Source organism: Trichoplusia ni, chromosome 3 (assembly GCF_003590095.1).
Source record: "Trichoplusia ni isolate ovarian cell line Hi5 chromosome 3, tn1, whole genome shotgun sequence".
Lineage (NCBI taxonomy): Eukaryota > Metazoa > Arthropoda > Insecta > Lepidoptera > Noctuidae > Trichoplusia > Trichoplusia ni.
This window is the reverse complement of record NC_039480.1, coordinates 5,852,844-5,873,822: the sequence shown is the minus strand read 5'-3', so window position 1 is coordinate 5,873,822 and position 20,979 is coordinate 5,852,844. Positions and strand designations below refer to the sequence as shown.

The window sequence follows — 20,979 nt, the reverse complement described above, 5'->3', positions numbered from 1 at the left end:
GAGCGGCCCAGCTGTTAAGAGTGAGAAGAACGCCTATCAACGGCACCATCACTGGCGTCGGCTCAACCAAAACAAATGTCAAACATGCTGCAGAAATCGAACTACTATCCAGACACGACGCTTGTTTCAACCTCAAAGTAAAAACATACATTATGTCGACGAGACTCACTACTGAATTGCCGTCACAAACCATCTCCATCAACACCTGGCCGCATCTGCAGGGACTTGCACTCGCCGATCCAAGTTTCAATAAATCAGGGCGAGTAGATTTATTACTGGGTGTTGACGTATGTGCCCAAATCATGAAGGGTGAAGTTATCAAGGGCCCCCCAGGAACACCATGTGCTCAAAACACTACTCTGGGTTGGATCCTATTTGGGAACGTAGAGTACAACCTACCAGAAAGAGAGATTATCGTTATGCACCTCAACATTGATCTAAATGATATGCTGAAACGAATGTGGGAACAAGACCCATATGACCAAAGACAACCCACTGCTGAGGAACGAAGGTGCGAAGAGATCTATGCGATCACAACCACGAGAAATAAAGACGGAAGGTACATAGTAACCTTACCAAAGAAATCCAACGTGCTATTATCTAAAGATGGAAATACAAGAGCAATAGCCTTAAAGAGATTATACCAATTAGAACAAAGATTCAAGAATAACCCAAAACTTAAAAGTGACTATGTTACAGTCATGAAAGAATACCAAGCAAATTACATGGAAACAGTACCAGAAGAAGAAATCACCAATCCGTCGGTATACTTACCTCATCACGCCGTGATTAAAGAAGGAAGGGAGACAACCAAATTAAGAACTGTTTTTAACGCATCTCAAAAAGGAACAAATAATACATCCCTCAATGACGAACTGATGGTTGGACCACAGTTACAAGATGACATGAGAAGTCTGATCATGCGATGGCGCATGAAGAAGGTTTGTTTCGTAGCTGATATACAAAAAATGTACCTGCAGATCCTTGTCAAGAAAGAAGACCGAGATCTGCAAAGAATTCTGTGGAGGAACGATGATCAGAACCTGTCAGGGACTACCGTCTTACCAGAGTCACCTTTGGAACTGCTTCTGCTCCATACCTGGCAGTAAAGACTTTGCATCAAATAGCCAAAGATGAAGGACAGAAGTACCCTGAAGCTTCGGAAATAATAAGACGCGACTATTACATGGATGACATGATGTCAGGAAAAGACAATGTACAAGACGCATTGAAGGTGGCCAAGGAAATAGACACCATACTCAAGAAAGGCGGGTTCCAATTAAAAAAATGGTGTTCGAATGATATTAATTTTCTTAAAGAGTTCGAAGAATCCGAAAGAAGCTCTCATGTGAAGCTAGACTTAAGCTTAGATGGTATAACACGAGCTCTGGGATTACAATGGAACATGGGTAATGACCGTTTTCAGTACAGCCTCAACTTACCTGGTACGTCAAACATTACTACAAAGAGAACAATTCTAGCCGATCTACAAAGATTATTTGATCCACTAGGCTGGCTGGCTCCATCTATTTTGCCAGCAAAACTCCTAATTCAAAGATTATGGCTTCAAGGAATATCATGGGATGAAGAAGTAGAGGAAACCATAGCCACGGAATGGAATAATTTACGAGAATCATTTCGTCTATACTTACCTTGTATCGAGATAGATAGATGGCTACACACTACTGAAACTAACAACAATAACATCAGTATTCACGGCTTCTGTGATGCGTCCACGAAAGCTTATGCTGCAGTAGCCTATCTAAGAGTACGGACACCCACGGGTAGCGTAAAGACCTCAATAATCGCTGCTAAAACCAAAGTAGCACCGACTAAATCACAATCCTTACCTCGTCTAGAACTGAGTGGTGCTGTACTGCTTGCCGGACTCTTAAAGCGCATAAAGGAAGCTATGAATATACCAACCTGTCAGATATTCGCTTGGACCGACTCCACTATTGTACTTTCCTGGCTATTCGGTGACCCTGCTAGATGGAATACGTATGTTAGAAACAGAGTAATTGAAATACTAGACAACATCGGAAATCACAATTGGTATCACGTCAAATCATCAGAAAATCCAGCTGATGCCGCTTCTCGAGGAACATCTCTGTCAGATCTAAAGAGTGACGAACTATGGTGGAGAGGCCCAGTCTGGCTAAGAGAAGGGGAAATACAATACAGCAGACCAAATCTGATGATGACAGACCTGGAAAAAAGGGAAATAATATTAGTAAACCTAACTTTGGACACTGGAAAAAGTATAATTAGAAAATTTGAAGATTGTGATACATTACAAGAGCTACTCACGGTAGTAGTGTACTGCAAAAGATTCTTAAAAGGAAGGAAATTAGAAATCAAAGACTTACCTTTAAACACGGAAGAACTAGATGATGCGTTGAAAACTTGTTTAAGAATAGCACAGAAGAATGACTTTGAAGACGAAATACAAAATCTGAAATCAAAAACACAAATTAAAGGAAAAAGTAAATTAACCAATTTAAATCCTTACCTTGATGATGTTGGCCTCCTCAGGGTGGGCGGAAGACTGCGTCACTCTGATCTAAGTGAAGATAGTAAACATCCGATTATTCTTGATCGCCATAATGGTCTTACCAATCTCCTCGTCACCGATGCTCACCGTCAAACGCTGCACGGCGGAGTGCAAATAATGCTCTGCTTCTTAAGAACTAAATACTGGATTCTGAAAGCAAAGACATTAGTTAAAGCAAAGATCAGAAAATGTCTAATTTGTGCTAAACTGAACGCTACAGCAAAGTCACAGCAAATGGGAGATTTACCTAGAGTTCGGGTAACACCGGCGAAGCCTTTCTGGAATACCGGCGTTGACTTTGCAGGCCCATATCCAGTCTTGATGTCGAGAGGCAGGGGAGCAAAAACACACAAGGCGTACATCGCTGTCTTTGTCTGTATGTCGACAAAGGCGATTCATCTCGAATTGGTGGGAGATCTCACATCAGATACCTTCATCGCAGCTTTCCGAAGATTTGTAGCAAGACGGGGAAGATGCGCTCAGATATGGAGCGACCAAGGCCGCAATTTCGTCGGAGCAAACAGGCAGATGGTCGCAGATTGGACTGAAGCCAAGTTACAATTCGAAGGTTCAATCGCTGATACGCTAGCTAAAGATGGCACAAAGTGGCACTTTATCCCAGCCTATAGTCCTCACATGGGCGGACTATGGGAGGCTGGTGTGAAAGCGATGAAACATCATCTAAAACGAATCATGACCCACAATATGACCTACGAAGAGATGAGCACGTTGTTGTGTCAGATTGAGGCGTGTCTCAACTCACGACCGTTAACTATGATAGATGATACAGACAAGGATCGCCTGCAACCACTAACACCTGGTCACTTCCTTGTCGGTGAAACACCAATAACTGTACCGACACCAAACCTCCGAGATGTCCCGATGAGTCATTTATCAAGATGGCAGCATCAACAAAGATTATTAACTGACTTCTGGCACAGATGGCAACAAGAATATCTGACAACATTGCAACAACGTTCCAAATGGCACCATAAAGTCAAGGAGCTGGACTTAGGACACATTGTTCTAATAAGGTCAGATAATCTACCTCCGGGTAAATGGATGATGGGCCGTATTGTTGAGAAACACCCGGGTGCTGACGGTGTCACTCGGGTATACTCAGTAAAAAGTGGTGATAGTGTAGTGCAGAGGTCATTTAATAAGTTGTGTTACTTACCAATAGACACGGAATGTTGATTTAATTTTGTATTTAATAACTATTCATAGTATTAAGTTTTAATTTCTTTATATCTGAAATAGGAACATTTTTGAAAGGGCTATATACCCTTTGGTGGGCGGTATGTTGTGTTAGAACCTATGTTGTGTTAAAACTCCTTTTTATGTATATAACCTGCATGGTGTCATTATAATATTAAATATAAATTCTTAAATGTCAGTAGTAAGTCAGTAGCAAATAAAACAGTATTGAGGAATCACGTCTTTCTATTACCATCGAACTCCTACAAGCAAATCTGAACTTTAAAATCTAGAACATATGTATTGTATATAACAGCGGGGACCCACAATTTAACGTGCCTTCCGAAACACTTAGGAACTTGTTATGACAAAGATGGTCACCCATCTACGGACCAACCGCGTCAAGAGTAGCTTGACTTGTGATCGATCCACTCATGCAGTTATAGCTGAGCCACGAGCTCCTCTGATACTTACTTTCAAATATCGTATGGATTACCCATGGCAACATGTGATAATTTATTTTGAATTTTGAATTACTGCCGCGTGTGCCTCGGCCTTGTCCGAAAAGCTTAGCATAGTCCCGTACGCAAAGTGCACAAGAAGGAACATGTTTGGGTTTTAGTATGTAGAAGTCTGACACTCTCTTTTGCTCAACCCAAAACAGAAGACATTCGATGATTTTTCATCAGGTTGAAATGTTTAATACAATATGTATGTTGTTCCACAGGTACGCGGTGGACAGATTTATCAAGATATTAGAATACTTCAAGGCAGCTTCCACAATCACTTTCAAGGTATGTTTGTATGAGTTTTCTTGCTTGAAAGGTTGTAGGTAGCTCAAATACTCCATGGCAAGTGGGAGACAAGAGAAGAAATAGCTAATTTTAGTAAAGAAAAGAGATCGATAACTGAGTTAGGCTCAGTTACGCACCACGGGTATAAATTTACAATTTAATACGTCCTATAAGGAGGTGTTATTTTGATTTCAATGATAGCTATGGCAAAAACGTCGGAGAACACTTGCACTGGTTGGAATAAGGTGCTCATAGTAAAGAACACCAGATGTCGGCTGCAAGCTATCTAACAAGATGTTCCGTTCGTCCTGCTACGTGTGTGTGTATGGCTATGTATGCATGCGAGTGTCTAGCGGTCTCACCACACTGCACGCCCCTGCAGGTGGAGCTGATCCCGGCGGCGGCGGGCCCGTGCGGCCGCGGCTGGGCGTGCGGCGCCCGCGCGCGCCTGGAGCACTACCTGCGCCCGCACCAGCGCGCCGCCACCGCCGCGCGCCTGGCCGACATGGCCGCCCGCGCCACGCCGCGGGACCGTGAGTACTGGGGATATAACGCAACATGCTTTCTGGCTGTCTTTGTGAAACCCCCCGCGATATAAGGGGCGGATCAAATTCCTCAAGATAAGAGATTCAATTTTAGGATATACGAATACTACGCACGATGCTTTCTAGATGTCTTTGTCCATGTGACTTTAATGTTTGTGAAACCTCCCACTGTATAAGAATTAAATTCCTTATTATTTTATTTACAAACTTCTCGACGGAAGTTAGACTTTAGTAGACAATAAAATGAACATTGAAGACACAAAAAGTCAAAAACGCCTTAAATTCGCTTTTAAAAATCAATCTTACGGCTATCTGATGACTTGAGAAGACAGTAAACGACGGTATTCAAGAATGAGGCTTAGCTTAACTCTATAATGTAAATGGATTTCTTTTAGTTCTGAATTTCAGAAGATCTTACAACTATCGCTTATTAGTCTACCAGTTATTTATTTAAAAACAGGTTTACTCACATGTATTTATCGGGACTCCGGTTGGGTCTAACTAGTCGGGCGATCCCGATACAAATATACGCGTGACTAAACCGTTCTAATATAAATAACCAATTATGAATCCATTTCACAAAAGTTTTTGTAATAATATCTATTATCAAAATGTATGTCTAAATATAAATGGTTATCAACAGTGGAAGCATGGTCGTCATATAAACACCACTGCGACTGCCTCACGCCGAGGTCGCTGTGCGGACAGCAGAGGAAACAATTGCTAAGGTTGGTTGTGATAACTATGTAACAGACTAGTTGACTATATGTATTGGTGTTTCCTGGTTAATGTATAGCCTAGTGAGTACCACACTAGTAAATTTTAATTAGTAAAAAGAAATCGCTTCAATAGTTCTTGAGATTACCTCTTAATATTAGTAAACAGTAACACACATCGCGTGTATATAACACATATAAGGGGAGGCCTACGTTCAGCAGTGGACGGCAACAGGCTGAGATGATGATGATGATGATGATGATGATAACCTGGGCTGAATTTATATGCTGATGCAATAGGTTTGAAGAAAATTAAATTTGGCCATACGGTTCACGACTTAAAGCTTGGTGACAAACAGAGTAACAACCGATTTTAGTAATAGTGATCCGTTTATAACTTGACGTGTATGTAAATTTAATTGGTTAATTGTAATATTTCAGCGGGCGATGGGAAAGACCAATGTACAACAGTGAACATCTCCGGGCTGCTATGTATGTATATTACAATGATTTTTGTTAGAAATAATAATATTCCACAACTTTTACACAACGCCATCTAGTCTCAAAATAAGCGAAGCTCGCATTATGACTACTGGACTGATAAACATACTTATATATTTCTAAATACACAAATAAAAGCAAAATTACACCCAGACGCAGAAGAAATGATTATACTCATAGCATAAACCTTTGTCCTGGATGGGAATCGAACACATGACCTCTAGTATATCTGTCAGGGCCTCTGACCACTCGATCATTCAATATTGCTTAGTTTAGGCATCGACAAAAATAACTTAAATAACATTTTTTATGACTTGTATGTTTCCGTAATTGCTTCTTACAATGCGAACGTATAGAGATTTTACCTTTATACTTCTGCTGCAAGTGTATGTCACTTTGACTGCACTGATAGCCGAGTGATTGAAGTAATCACGTTTAACTCAGCGATCGCGGGTTCGATCCCTTCGTATGGCAACCGTTTGTCTTATCCACGCCATGGGTAAACACGGAGTTCGCCAGATCAGATATATTTTAATAAATACTTTATTATAAACTTCAGTATTTTTAACAAGTGTTTGCTTATTTCCAGAATCTCATTCTTCGGTATGCTGCATGGTGTTAACGATTTCGACGGTGACACGCCTGACGCTAACGCCGAAAGCGATAAGGTAATATATCCTGTCAATATTTATATGTACAACGAAAATATTCCTCAGTGATCTAGGAAGGGACTTCTAGCATATTATTGCCCCTGGGCTAGAGAGAGTTTGCTAGAGGTATATACTATGGTATGGCGTAATAACGAGGGGTCTCCCGAAACAGCATTAACATTTTTTAAAAACGAAAAAATGTCAACAAGTCAACTTTTCATTATTAAAAAAAAGATTAAACCTACCCTGGACTGCTACGAATATTTCAAGACTAAAATAACCCAAACCGGTACAGCCGTTCTCGAGTTTTAGCGACACTAACGAATAGCAATTCATAGTTATATATAATAAGATTTTAATACTATGATTAGCTAGTGTGTGTTTACAGAATATACAGATGCTACATTTCTAATACTTCATCTTTTATTTATTTCAACAGCCTCATAATAAGATGGATCAAGAGACCGTCGGCAGAGAATTGCAGCAGGGAGACGGGACGGGCGCTAAGTGAGTTGTTTTAATTACCTATAGCTAGCTGTTACCGGCGGCTTCGCTTGCTATAAAAAAGGGATACTATCAAAACCAAAAGTTTTTATTTCAAATAGGCCGTTTCAAAAAAAACGTTGCAATGATGACTGTATTTGCACGGTTCCAAAGTGTCATTCTTATGGAGAAGAACCGGCAAGAAACTCAATAAGTCACTCTTTGAAAAATAAATATTACAGTATCTTAGATATGCATTATTATTTATGTTAGTAAAAACATCGTAAATTAGGAAAACTAGTATTAAATAGCAAAATAGATTTTCAATAAAATCTGGTATCCAATCATTACATTTAAGTAAACTTTGCTGAGGTCCTATATGCTAATCCAAGGCCCCAATTCCGCTATTTACAATTTTCGATGATTGCTGACGAAATTGAATTAAAATGACATTATTCGTATTCTCATAAGCATTTTGCCAACACAATAATAAAAGTCAGTCACTTCGGGGCGGTAAACTCACTGTCAATACAATTAATTTGGACCCTGGTTATAAACTACTAGCTGTTGCCCGCGACTTCGTCTGCTTGGTTAGAATAATACATATAAGTTATGATTTATACCTGCCCTGTTTTTTCCACATTTTCCATTGTATCTACGCTCCTATTAGTCGCAGCGTGATGTTTTATAGCCTTCCTTGATAAATGGTCTATTCAACAAGAATTTTTCGATTCGAACCAGTAGTTCCTGAGATTAGCGCGTTAAAACAAACGAACTCTTCAGCTTTATAATATTAGTATAGATTTAATACAGGTTAAACGGTAACCGTTTCAAACAATACCTTTTTTACTAATCACTAGACCAAGGTATATGATGTTTTGTTTCTATTACAACAGGCCACCGGACGCCGTGGAGGGTACTGAGAGCGGGGACAGTGTCGGGAGCGCGGACAGCGCCGCCAGCGGAGAGAGCGGTGAGCTACTGTCATACATTATACCCTGACTTTTATAACAAGTTGAATGTCTATCAAAAACAGATTTGTTTTAAGATTCTAGTAATTTGTAATTAATAAAAATACACGTACAGTAATCGTCTTACAAAAGAAGCCCTCATGTATCCGACGTAAAATACCCCTAGGCGCGATTATTATTTTTTTATCATCAACTAAGATAATAGGTACGAAGGTAAATGAAACAAGAGAGATCTGAAATATACTCTTAAAAATGATAAAAAAGCCTCCGCCCGCGCCCCTCACCATTGTTACAAGGCTCGGACCGCGCTCGCAACAGAGCTGTGTTTCTAAAAAACTACGAATTGCATCATAATATTGAATAAAAATTGCATTTTAAATTTATTCAAATCTCATAAATACCTATTTTTTTATCATGAACGTGTTCTAGTCATTGGATACATGAACTGGGCTGCTTTTGTAAGACGACTAAAAAATCACGGTGTATAACAATGATATTCAACAACTCACACAACGCCATCTAGTCTCAAACTAAGCAGAGCTTGTATTATGAGTAGTAGACAACTGATAAACATACTTATATATTTCTAAATACATTATTTCTTCAACTTTATTCCTTTTATTCCTTAGGAGAGAGTGGTTCGGGGGCGGAGGGTCAGCCTGCGCCGGCTGTTGACAACAACGACAACAGCGACTCGAACCCCACCTGCGATCTCGACGATCGTGAGTTATCTAACTATTGTACTATAGGTCACCTTGTCAAGCCCTCGGGGTGCGTATTCGACAGGTTGTCCAGTTCGATCTCCGTGTCGGCAAAGTATTTGTGTGATTAAATGACTCGCGTTTCGGACCCAACCGGAGTCCTTAATTAATAGTTGTTGCATCATTTCATAATGATAATAAAAAAAAAGTATTTGTGTGATTTAGGATTGCTTGTTTTTAGTCCGGGTGTGTATAGGATGTCTGTGTGATACTTGTGGCGTAAGGATGATATAAATTATTGCGGAAGTTGTGAATGATGAAGAAGAGAATGGAAGTCAAATATATGGATGAGTAACAGGATTGAGTCTTGTCTGATTGTAGGTTTGTGAATGTGTGTTAAATGTTTGTGTAAATTTCTGCGACACAGAGATGAAATTTGTTATTGTGGGTGTCATTTGTAATAAAGAAAAAAAGAGGTAGTTAACTTGAGCTTAGTTATTGGGATTGTCCGATCAGTTTCTTGTGAACTTACTTTTGAAGGGGGGGGGGGGGGTTGACCCATGATAAAGCACTCCGGTTGGGTCCAAATTTATTTCCACGATCCCGATACATACACATAAGTAAACCATTTGTACTCGTCCACCCGACAGTATCGGAGTCGGAGCTGGCGTCGGGCTCCGGGTCGCTGGGGCTGTCGTCGTCGTCGCTGGACTCGGCGTCGGAGCTGCTGCTGGCGGCGGCGGCGGCCGTGGAGTCGGGCGGCTCGGAGGCCGAGGCGGCGCCGGCGCAGCTGTGCCGCACCGTGCGCCAGCTCATGCGCTCCATCGCCTCCATCGAGCGCCTCATGGACCGCGTGCTGCGCCACTGCGGCGACTGGCCCGCGCCCGCCCCCACCGCCACCACCGCCGCGCAGCCCGACCACGATGCCAGGTAACGCAGCCAAGATATGTTTCTTGGTGAAGGTCACAGGTTAAGCGACGCTTGACGATGAATTAATGTCGTAAAGAGTTCGAACTGCATTCAAGCAGACGAATATGGATCTCGATGGCGTGCAATTGGAGAAGTTTATGTGGCTGATGATTATAAAGGTTCTTGGTTCTTAGGCCGCGGATATAGTGCCTATATCGTCATCCTAATTTTATAACAATGACAGTCAATATTGATGTATTGTTTTTATAAAAGCTGAAAGTGTCAAAAATGAGCTGGCTAATAAAACGCCTATTAACTTATTACTATAATAGGTAAAGTGAGGCTTGATGCGATCGGTCTGGGGATGGGTGACCATCAATGTATCGACGAGTTCGTAAAAAAAATTCATCATGCCTATTAAACAGACCTAAGGAGTCTCTAGCCGCGAGTGTCTATTTCGTTATTCGACAATAGCAAACAATATTTATGCAATTAATTAACTTTATTTCGTTATATTAGGAAACGCGTGGACATGGGCCTGTCCGAAGTGGATCGCAAGCTGATGGCCATGTATCGTCGTCTACCTGAAGTCCATCGCAGGCAGCTGCAGGTGTACAGGAAACAGAAGAAACTGTCCACGGTAAGTTTCTATATGTAACATTTTTTATATTAGACTAGCTGTCCCGGCAAAGTACGTACCGCCTAATAGATTATTTCAATTTTTTTCTATACTCAATTTCGACCTGGTGAAAGCCGCTGGGTCTCATTGGATGCAGGTGGCAATGAACCGGTCGCGCTGAAGAACTTATAGAGAGGCCGAGACGATGATGATGATGAAGATACTTAATTTGTTTAGGTAGTTAACTAAAGTTAAACAATCTTGGTGTGTCTTATTGTCTAAAATCTTAGTTTAAAAATAAAACTTGACTAAAAACAAACGTAAAACAACAATAAAGATTACCAAATGAAATGTACCACTGAAATGTATCAGTTGTTTATTTATTTAATATGTGTTTGTATAAAAAGGCACAACAAGATTGTTTACCTTTAGTTAATTAAACATATAGGCGTTGTTAACGATGAAAAATTCCAACGCAGGGGGTCTGGAATCATGTCCAGAACCCCTGGTCCACGGTATCGGTATGATGTGATTTTGTTACGTAGATTAATAGTAAACATAGTAGACATTAGGTTCATAGATCACAATTAAAATTATCTACATGTAAGTTTACTTGGTTAATGAAATTTTAGTTTCACAACCGTATTTTTTGGGACTGCCCATCTGGTTCTGTACCTAATCATGAGCTCACGCATTGGGGTCGCGAGTCGAACTACCTTGTTCCATCATTTAATAATGTATACTTACAGTATTATTGAATCAGTTGGTCTTATGGGCTCTGTGTAACGTAGTCGTGTTTGCCCCTTTAGGTGTGCATGCAGCTGGTGGGCGGGCGGGCCCCGGCGCCCCCGCCGCCCGGGTCCCCGCCGCCCGGGGCCCCGCGCCAGCCCTGCCGCGCGCTCTGCCCCGAGTACCATCTGCAGCGGTTCAAGGAGGTCAGTACTCACCGACACATGCAGGGTGTGACTGCACGTGGTCGAGAGGACAAGCATTTGTGTGATCCACGAATGCTTGTTCTGAGTCTGGGTGTCTTTGTGCATGTGAACTGTAAGTTTGTGAAATGTGAAACGCCCCGCGATACAAGGATTAAATACCTTAATGCGGGAGTTTAAAAAAAAGAAGTGTCTTTAGACATGCTTCGCATGCTACGAAATTAAGGCGATGGCTTCATACGACTGTGGCGTGATGTTCTTTGGCGGCGGGTATGCTACGAGTGAAAGCCACGGCTACGAATGAGTGTATCCTAACGTGCTACGAATGTCGATGGGTATGCTACGAACGCTACGAGTGACAGACTACGGTTACGTAGAAGTTTAGCTTGCTCGTGGATATGTTACAATTGTAGATGAATTTAATACAAATGCACCAACCCATCGAGCAATATGCGATGGGTTGGTGGGTGCGGGCGTACATCGAATATTGAGAATTGGAATTCACGAGTAAAGGACATAGTTAAACATGCAATCTATGTATATTATGCTGATCGGTTTCATATCAAGCATACAAGTGTAACGTATCCCTCGTGTCCCAGGTTCGACGCAAGGTGATGCACATGCGCGACCAGCAGCTGTACTACCACCGCCTCAGGATGTGGCTCGAGGACCAGCTGCGCCAGGAGAGGGAGAGGTCAGGGTATATGCTATGTGCTTTACTAATTACGGGAATTAACATTAAAAATAACTAATGTATGTCCAAGTAGAACTTCGTACCGCCTTACGGTCGATGATAACAATGCAGACGCGAATACTATATATTTTTTTGCAACTTTTCCACATTTTATCACCGTTTAAACCTTCCCTGGAAGAATATTTAGACACTTAAATAATCCGAATAGGTTCAGCCGTTCTCGAGACTAACTAACAGCAATTTATTTTATATTTAAGAATCGTTATTAGGTATGCTGAATTTAATTAATCAATTTGTTTTATATCTATTCTTACCCTTTTTCCCTTCACCAACAAAAACAATATTAACTTTCTTCTCTCCCTCCACAGCTTACCAGAAAGCAACGTAACGTTAATCGAAGACCTCCCCCGTCGCAAACGGCGGACCTCAAGCCCGAAAGTCCCCCGCCTAACCACTGCGCCCAAACGGAAACTCAAACCCGTGTCCCCCTCAATAAGCAAGCCACACAAGATACTACAAATGTTGAAACATAAAGCGCCCGCACAAACAACGCAACTGCTGACTGATGATCTAAAGAATGACGAGGATGTAGCCAAGAGTGAGGCAGAACCGCCTGAAGCGTTCCCGCTAGAGCGAGAGGACAATATAAGCGATACCGACACCATAGTGGGAGAGAAAGAGACAGACATGTGCAAGGAAATGAAGGAGTGCCTCGCGAAGTTCAGTAACTTTGCTCTAAACAATGATGAAGAAACGAAGTACCCAGAATCAGTCAGTCCGCCGTTACAAGAAATGTCGCCGACCATACCTGAACCCATGCCCGTCTACACTTCCAAACCCAATCAACGATTAATATCTGTGACCAAGTTCCTCAAGGACGACAGAGACTTGATATCAACACAAATAACCCCAATTAATATCCCGATCAACGCGCGTCGAACCCCGCTACTCGTCAAAGACGAAAAGGAAACAGTCACTGAACCACTAGAGAACGATAAAGATCCAAATATATACAAATACGTCTCCTTCGGACTCGAAATTAAAAAAGCTATGGAGGAGTGTCAGAATATTATAAATTCATACAACAGTATAAAGGACGGAACTAAAGAAGACGACGGGCAACTATCCCTAGAACAAATATGCGAAGTAATGATGACTTTAGACAAGAATTCAGCCGAATTTCTAGACAAAATTGACACCGAGGACCCTATAGACGTTAGTACAGCCAACACGAAACTAGCAGAACTAGTAGAAAACATGCCGCAAATACTCGCCAATATGCCAGAAATCGCGTCGAAACTATCCGAATTCGCGAACGCGTCATTCGAACTGCCAGAGTTCGCGTCGATCATGAGCAGTCTGCCTGACGTGAATAGTGATGCCCAATTGACGCCGGAGACATTGAAACAGATTCGTGAATTGAAGCTGAGCAAGTCTAGAGATAGTGTGAAAGTGACTAAGAACACAACGAAACGGAAAACGCAACGTAGGATAAGGAATAATGTGGATAACGATATCATTGGGACGATGACGTTCGAGTTAGATAATAAGGATATATTGGAACTGCTCAAGGATGAAAAGGATTTACAGGTATGTTAATTTCATATACAAAAAAACATATAAATTAAAAAAATCTTAATATCCACGCTCTAAAATGTCCACTTGAGCTGTCAGCTACCAAATAAAACCACCCTTGTCCATGGATACTAATTTATTACTGGCCAAGGTCACAATATGGCGGTGCTAGCTGGCGATTCCCGCCCAGGACAAATGTTGTGTGATGAGCATGATCATTTGTGTTGTGTCTGGGTGTAATTTATCTATAATATGTATGTATTTAGAAATATATAAGTAAGTTTATCAGTTGTCTGGTTACCATAACACAAGCTCTGCTTAGCTTGGGATCAGATAACCGTGTGTGAGTTGTCCCAGAATATATTATATTAATCTACTCTTTTGTAAAGTCAAGATACATAGGCTTATCAATTTATTCATATCTGGAGATAGTAAAACTATTCTATAATTCCAGGTCTTAATGAAAAACAAAAATAAAGAAGACTTCAAGGATCTTCTCTTCTCGATCTCAGCCCAAGTTGTGATCAGCAAAGTCTTCGAATATCTAAAGCAGAACAAGAGTCCTGTCCTCGCGAAATGCCTAGAAGAAGACAAGGACCTCTTCAACCTGCCCAAGAACAGCATGAACGAAATGTACTCCAAAGCTTCTACCCTATTCGAGAATTCAGTTAAGGACGCTCTCAGCATGGAGGAACTGAGGGACTTAGTCAAATCTAGGTTCAACTCATGGAAACATTACGTAGCGACCAAGTTCAAAAGTATACCGGTCGAGTTACTAGAGAATGAAATAGAAGCCATGCTTGATAAATTCTATAGCTACATACAAGACCTCGCTGGGAAGAACTTCGTACCCGACTGGGACCGAATGGCGTCGACTTTGGAGGAACTGAAGAAACAGCACGAGAACTCCAAGGACTCTGACTCGGACTCCAGGGAGTCCGTCAGACAGATCCTGCTGACCACCTCCGTTGGAAACACCCTAGATATACTCATAATGAAGTTCCCAAAATTAACGCAAGACAAAAAACAAATGGTCAAAGGGTTGAAGTTCAAGTATATGAATGTTCTACGCCGCTGCTGTGAGTCACAACCGCTAGTTAACTGGGTCTTAACCGACCCAGAACTAGCTGTTAACGTCATTCAAGAACTAATGGATTTCCAAGTTAAGAGACCAGAGAATGTTCCAGAGTTCTCTGGAATGTCCAATGAGAAGAAACGGGATTATTTCATTGACAGACTCAGGGATGTTAACAAGCAATACATGGAGACGTTACCTAAGAAAAACTTGTCCGGAGACGAGTGGCTAGTTATGTTATACAAGTTAGAACAATACGAGGAGAAATTAAAAGAAGCGTTCAATAAAGCGACGCCTCCACCCCCTCCGCCGACTAATAGTAAGGTACAAAACGCGAGCGAAGCGGAAATCTTAGCTGCTAAAGGCCTAAGCAAAATTATAGGAAAAGCGAGCATACGTGTAGTCAAAAAAACGGAGAGTCCGCCCAAAAAACCTGAACCACCTAAGGAAAAGAAGGAAGAAGAGAAGAAATGTAAAAATGACGCGTTATTAGCAAAATGTGAAGCTATATTAACATCCAAAGGAGAAAAATCTCTATTAGACAGTTTCTATACAATCAAATCTTATATAACTCAAGGCTTACCAGTACCTGAGACATATAAAAAGCACGTCATATCCATCTGTTCGTCCATCGACGCGAAACTACTAGACGAAGATATAGAAGAATTAAAATCTGAGACTGAAAATCCAGACGAACCAAAAAGTCCAGTTAGTCAAAATCACGAAGACCTAGCCAAATATTCAGCCCAAGCACTTCGTAACGCGAAGCAGACCCTAAACGCGGTAGCATTTAAGAATATAAGTAGAAACGGGCAGAGCAAGAGCGAAAGTGATGTATGTGATACTCCGAAAACTGATTGTAAATGGACCAACGACTGCGTCTGTCAATCTTGTAAGGAGAATGACAGTTCAGCTTGTATCAGTGACATGTCGAAGTGTTTCGATGATAAGAAGACGGCGGAGAAGAAGAAGTTGGAGAAGAAGCCGGTGGTGAAGCCGAAGCCGGTGGCGAAGGCGTGTGAGAATAGTAATCATCAGCAACATGTCTGTAAAGGTATGTATTTGTTTTTATTCTGACTGAGTTAGAAAGGTCGACTGTCCTGTTGGTCTAGTGGTTAGTGACCCTGACTGCTATACCGGAGGTCGTGGGTTCGATTCTCACCCAGGGCAAATGTTTGTGTGATGAGCATGATCATTTGTTCTGGTGTCTGGGTGTAATTTATGTATATTATATATGTATTTGGTAATATATAAGTATGTTTATCAGTTGTCTAGTACTCATTATACAAGCTTTGCTTATTTTGAGACTCGATGGGTTTTATCGCTTAACATATGACATATCGGCCCAGCCATTTCCCAACTATGTTGGGGTCAGCTACCAGTCCAACCGAATGCAACCAAGTACCAGTGTTTCACAAGGAGCGACTACCTATCTGACCTCCTCAACCCAGTTACCTGGGCATGCCTTCCGAAACACGGAGGAACTCGATATTACAAATCAAATCAAATCAAATCAAATCAAATCAAATTCATTTATTGTTGTCACAGGTAAAATATGGTTCTTAGAATTAAACATGTATAGAATCGCTGTAACATACCTTTGAGGTGTACAATGTCATAATGAGAAGAATATAATTATTTTGAATACACAATTACTTACAAGTTTAGCTAGGTAGGTACATCACTTAATTATCTCGAGGTTTTAATCATGTCATACATTCATTAAAATATTTATGTCAGCACTTATAGTCAATTAAAGAATAAAGGATTTATATTTATGCATATGTCACAGTTAATTATTAGAATAAGTCAAGATTTTTATCCTCTAGAAACTCATTAATTGAATAATACACTTTGGATATTAGAAACTTTTTGAGTTTCAGTTTAAATAAAGTAATGTTAGGAATATTTTTTATACATTCTGGTATTTTATTATAAATTTTTACTCCCATGCCAAATATACTTGTTCTAAATTTAACTGTTCTACATTTATTTATACATAGTTGATTTTTGTGTCTCACACTTCTCAATGTTTCATAATTTTTGATATCGCGTTTTATCATTACTGCTGCCTCAAATATGTACAACGAAGGAAGAGTTAAAATATTTAATCTTTTGAACTCTGTTCTACATGTATCATTTGGTTTAAGTCCACATATACTTCTAATACATCTTTTTTGAGCCTTGAAAGCAAATTCTCTGTTAGTAGAATTACCCCAGTAAATAATGCCATATTTTAATGTGGAGCCTGCGTATGCGTGGTAGACATTTAGCAACACTTTTTCATTTACCACTTTGCGTAACATATAGAGGGCGTATGAGAACTGGTTCAATTTTTTACAGACCTGATCAATTTGAAATTTCCAGTTTAGTTCTGAGTCGATATGTATTCCTAAAAATTTAGCATTATGGACTTCATTAATCTTTGTTCCCTTGTAGTTTATATTTAGATTTGTTGATTTAGTATTTTTGTTTGTAAAGGACATATAATTAGTTTTTGTTATATTAATTTTCAGGTTATTAGCCGTTAGCCAGTTTATAATTTCGTCAAGAGATTTGTTTATATTATCTTCATGTTTGCTTTTGTCATCTTCAGTAAATATGGCTGTACTATCGTCTGCAAATAGTATAATTTCCTGGTTAATAGTTTTTGGGAGGTCGTTTATATAGATGATGAACAACAGTGGGCCAAGAATACTCCCCTGTGGCACGCCATATTTGATGACTTTAGGGTCTGACAAGTATGTTTGTTCTGTATTTTTTATTATTCTTATTATTTGAGTTATTTGATACCTTTCACTTAGATACGACTTTATAAGGTTTAAAGCATTTCCTCTCACCCCACATTTTTCTAACTTTTTTAATAGTAGATTATGGTCTACGTGATCAAACGCCTTCGACATGTCCATATAAACAGCAGTTGTTAGTTGCTTGTCGTCCAGTCCTTTCATTATTTTACCTAAGAATTTATAAAGAGCATCACTTGTAGACCTTCCTTTGCGAAAACCAAACTGCTCATTTGCAAGTATATTATTGCTTTCGAAATAGTTATATAAGTTATCATAGATTACCCTTTCAAAGATTTTTGCAATAACTGGTATTAGAGCAATTGGTCTGTAAAAACTCATATCTTCTTTATCCTCCTTTTTGAATAGTGGATTTATTACCGTTATTTTTAGTTTTGAAGGAAATACTCCATATTCAAGACACTGATTTATAATATGACTGAGTACTGGCGCAATATAATCAGAAACTCGCTTTACAATTTTAGTACTTATACTATCGTATCCCGTGCTATTAGTATTATTTAGCCCTCGTATTATCCGGTTTACCTCTTGTGCATTTGTGGGTTTCAAGAAAATTGAATTTAATTGATTACAAACAAGTGCTGCCGAGGATGTATTAGAATCATTAGACAAAGGTTTTATATCATCTATGAAATAGTTATTAAATGATTGAGCTATTTCTTTCGGCGATGTAATTATTTTGTTACCTACATTTATTCGTTCTATATTTTCTTTAGGAGTCACGGTTTTATAATTATTTATGACTTGCCATATCGCTTTACCTTTGTTTTTAGATGAATTAATATAATAGCTGTTTTGTGCTTTTTGAGTCTTTTTTATTATTGAGTTAAATCGTTTTGCGTAGTCTTTGAAGTGTTTTTTATCTTCTAGATTTGACGTTCGCCTATATTTCCAAAGTAATATACGTTTCCGTTTTGAGCATGTTTGAATGCCTTTACTGAGCCATTTAGGTTTTTTTGTTATTGGTATTTTCACTCGTATGGTTGGAAAGCACAGATCATAAAGTAGGTGAAACAAATCATAGAACGAATTGTAGGCCTTTTCAGGATCAACATACGAGTAGCACTCTGTGAAATTAAGACTCTTTATGCATTGAACAAATTTGATTATGTTTTCTTCAGAATAGTCGCGTATATATTTAAACCAGTGAGTAATGTAATAGCTTTTCTTTATAGGGCAAGTCAGTAATTGGGCTGTGTGGTCAGACAGAGAAAATTCCAGTATTTTTGATTTTGAACCTCTAATATTATGGGCTATATTATCTATACATGTCATACTACTTATCCTAGTGGGTTGGTTTATAGTTAGTTTTAGATTATAACTTGTTAGTAGATGTTCAAATTGTCTAGATACATTGTTGTTATCCAACCGATTAATATTGAAATCCCCACATATTATTACTTTTCTCCTTAAATATGATATTTTGTTAAGTAATTCTGTAAGTCTAGAAAAAAACAACTCCAGGTAATCTTGCCTATTTTTAGGTGGTCTGTAAATACATAATATTATAAGTTTATGATCGACTAGTTCTATGCCACTACATTCAAATACGTTGCAGATACTTAAACTTTTTGCTTCGGAGATAATTTTAAATCTAAGATATGATTTTACCATAATACATGAACCCCCATTTCTTTTATTTCGTGAAAATACGTCCGCTAGTCTGATATTTTGTAATTTAAGTAAGTTAGTGTCTTCACTGGTCATATTATGTTCGGTAATGCACAAAACATCTACCGGATTTTTGTTTCCGTTTGTATCTAATGAGTGCAAATGTACATTTAGCTCATCTAATTTAGTTATTAAACCGTTAATATTTTGATGTAGTATATTTATATATTTATAGTCGAAAAAAAGTATTACTGGACAAAGGGTTATCCTTTTCTTGAATGAGGTATTTATCCTCTGTTTGGGTAAAATTGTCGGTTAAAACCGGATTAATCTCTTTTTCCTGGGATTTTTCTTTAGTGTATTTATCATAGTTGTGTTTATAACCAATTCTCAAAATATCTTTTAGCATTAATTGACATACATGTAATGGTAAAAAGCGATAATCAGGTACATACATTGAGAAATTCATGTCCACATAAGTAGCGTGAACGTAATTGGAACATATAAACTTAATATTATAATTTAATTTTCTTTCGTTTAAATGAGTATTAAATAGTATTTCCGAGATCATAACATTAGTATTTTTCGTATTATTTAAAAAGTTGATAAGAGCGATTCGAGTTTCTTCTGGATTTTTGTCATTTACTCCTCCCAATACGATAACGAAGTCGTTTCTGTCTAATAAACTTATTTTAGTTTTTTCTGTATCCAAAACTTCTTGTAGTGATGCTCCTGGCTTCCAGAAACTGCTTACATGAAAACTATCTCCTGTAAGTTTTTGAAGAGTTCTCTGAATGTATCGTCCCTGCTGATCCGCAATAATAATAATTTTTTTCTTATTTATATGTGGATAATCCGACTTCGGTGTCGATTCTTGGGTAATGTGTTTGTCAGTAATCTTAATTTCTTGAGATGATAATTGTAAACTTCTTGTACTGTCTTTGTTATTATCGAATTTATCTTCTAATTGTTCACTTTGTGTTTGGAGAGTGATGCTTTCACTCGGTTTAATTCTTTTCTTTAAATTGAAATCCTTCGCGATTGTTTTCGATACACTTTTATTTATTTCAATATTCTTGTGCCTGCGTTTAAGTTGTGGTGAATAGAATCGCTTAGGTGATGGTGTTAATTCATTACATTTAGTTTCTTCAATGCCAACTGATTTATATAATTTTATTTTGTTTTCGCAAATTTTTAATCTCTGTTTTAATGTGCTGTTTTCAATGTTTAAGTTGTCTATTTCATTATGTGCAGTTTGTAATTCCCGTTTTAATTTTTCTATTTCTTCTTTCATGTTAGAAATCTCATTATTATAATCTATCATGTTAGGCAAACTTTGGTATGACACGTCCATTTCAAACTCACTATCGTTAATTGTCATGCTATTATTACCTCCTTTGTGTTTTCTTTGTGTGACATTGTCGTAATCTTCCATGTTGAATATATTTTGCGTCTGCTATGCGTCTCTCTGAAACTTGCTCAATGAATTATTAAGAATCGCAAGGATGGTCACCCATCTAGACACCGACCGCGTCAAGTGTAGCTTAACCTGTGATCGATTCACTTATGCGGCTATAGCTTAGCCACGAGCTCCTCGATCTGGATCGGTTAAACGTGTGATCTAATATATTTAATAATAATACAA

At 39.0% G+C, this 20,979-nt stretch overlaps 2 protein-coding genes across 2 annotated transcripts in view; one reads left to right on the top strand and one right to left on the bottom strand.

The window, feature by feature from the left end:
* LOC113508681 overlaps nt 1–15,970 on the top strand; it is a gene marked incomplete at its 3' end in the record, with an annotated part of 32,358 nt that extends 16,388 nt beyond the window's left edge. The window contains 14 exon segments of the mRNA XM_026891762.1: nt 4,479–4,545; nt 4,928–5,078; nt 5,734–5,818; nt 6,248–6,298; nt 6,897–6,975; nt 7,397–7,464; nt 8,337–8,413; nt 9,041–9,133; nt 9,763–10,042; nt 10,541–10,661; nt 11,450–11,575; nt 12,172–12,266; nt 12,635–13,856; nt 14,296–15,970. Of these exon segments, the coding sequence (XP_026747563.1) occupies nt 4,479–4,545; nt 4,928–5,078; nt 5,734–5,818; nt 6,248–6,298; nt 6,897–6,975; nt 7,397–7,464; nt 8,337–8,413; nt 9,041–9,133; nt 9,763–10,042; nt 10,541–10,661; nt 11,450–11,575; nt 12,172–12,266; nt 12,635–13,856; nt 14,296–15,970 (4,190 nt within the window).
* Nucleotides 1–20,979, bottom strand: part of LOC113509058 — a 101,280-nt gene that overhangs the window by 17,993 nt on the left and 62,308 nt on the right. The gene's annotated exons all lie outside the window — the stretch shown is intronic.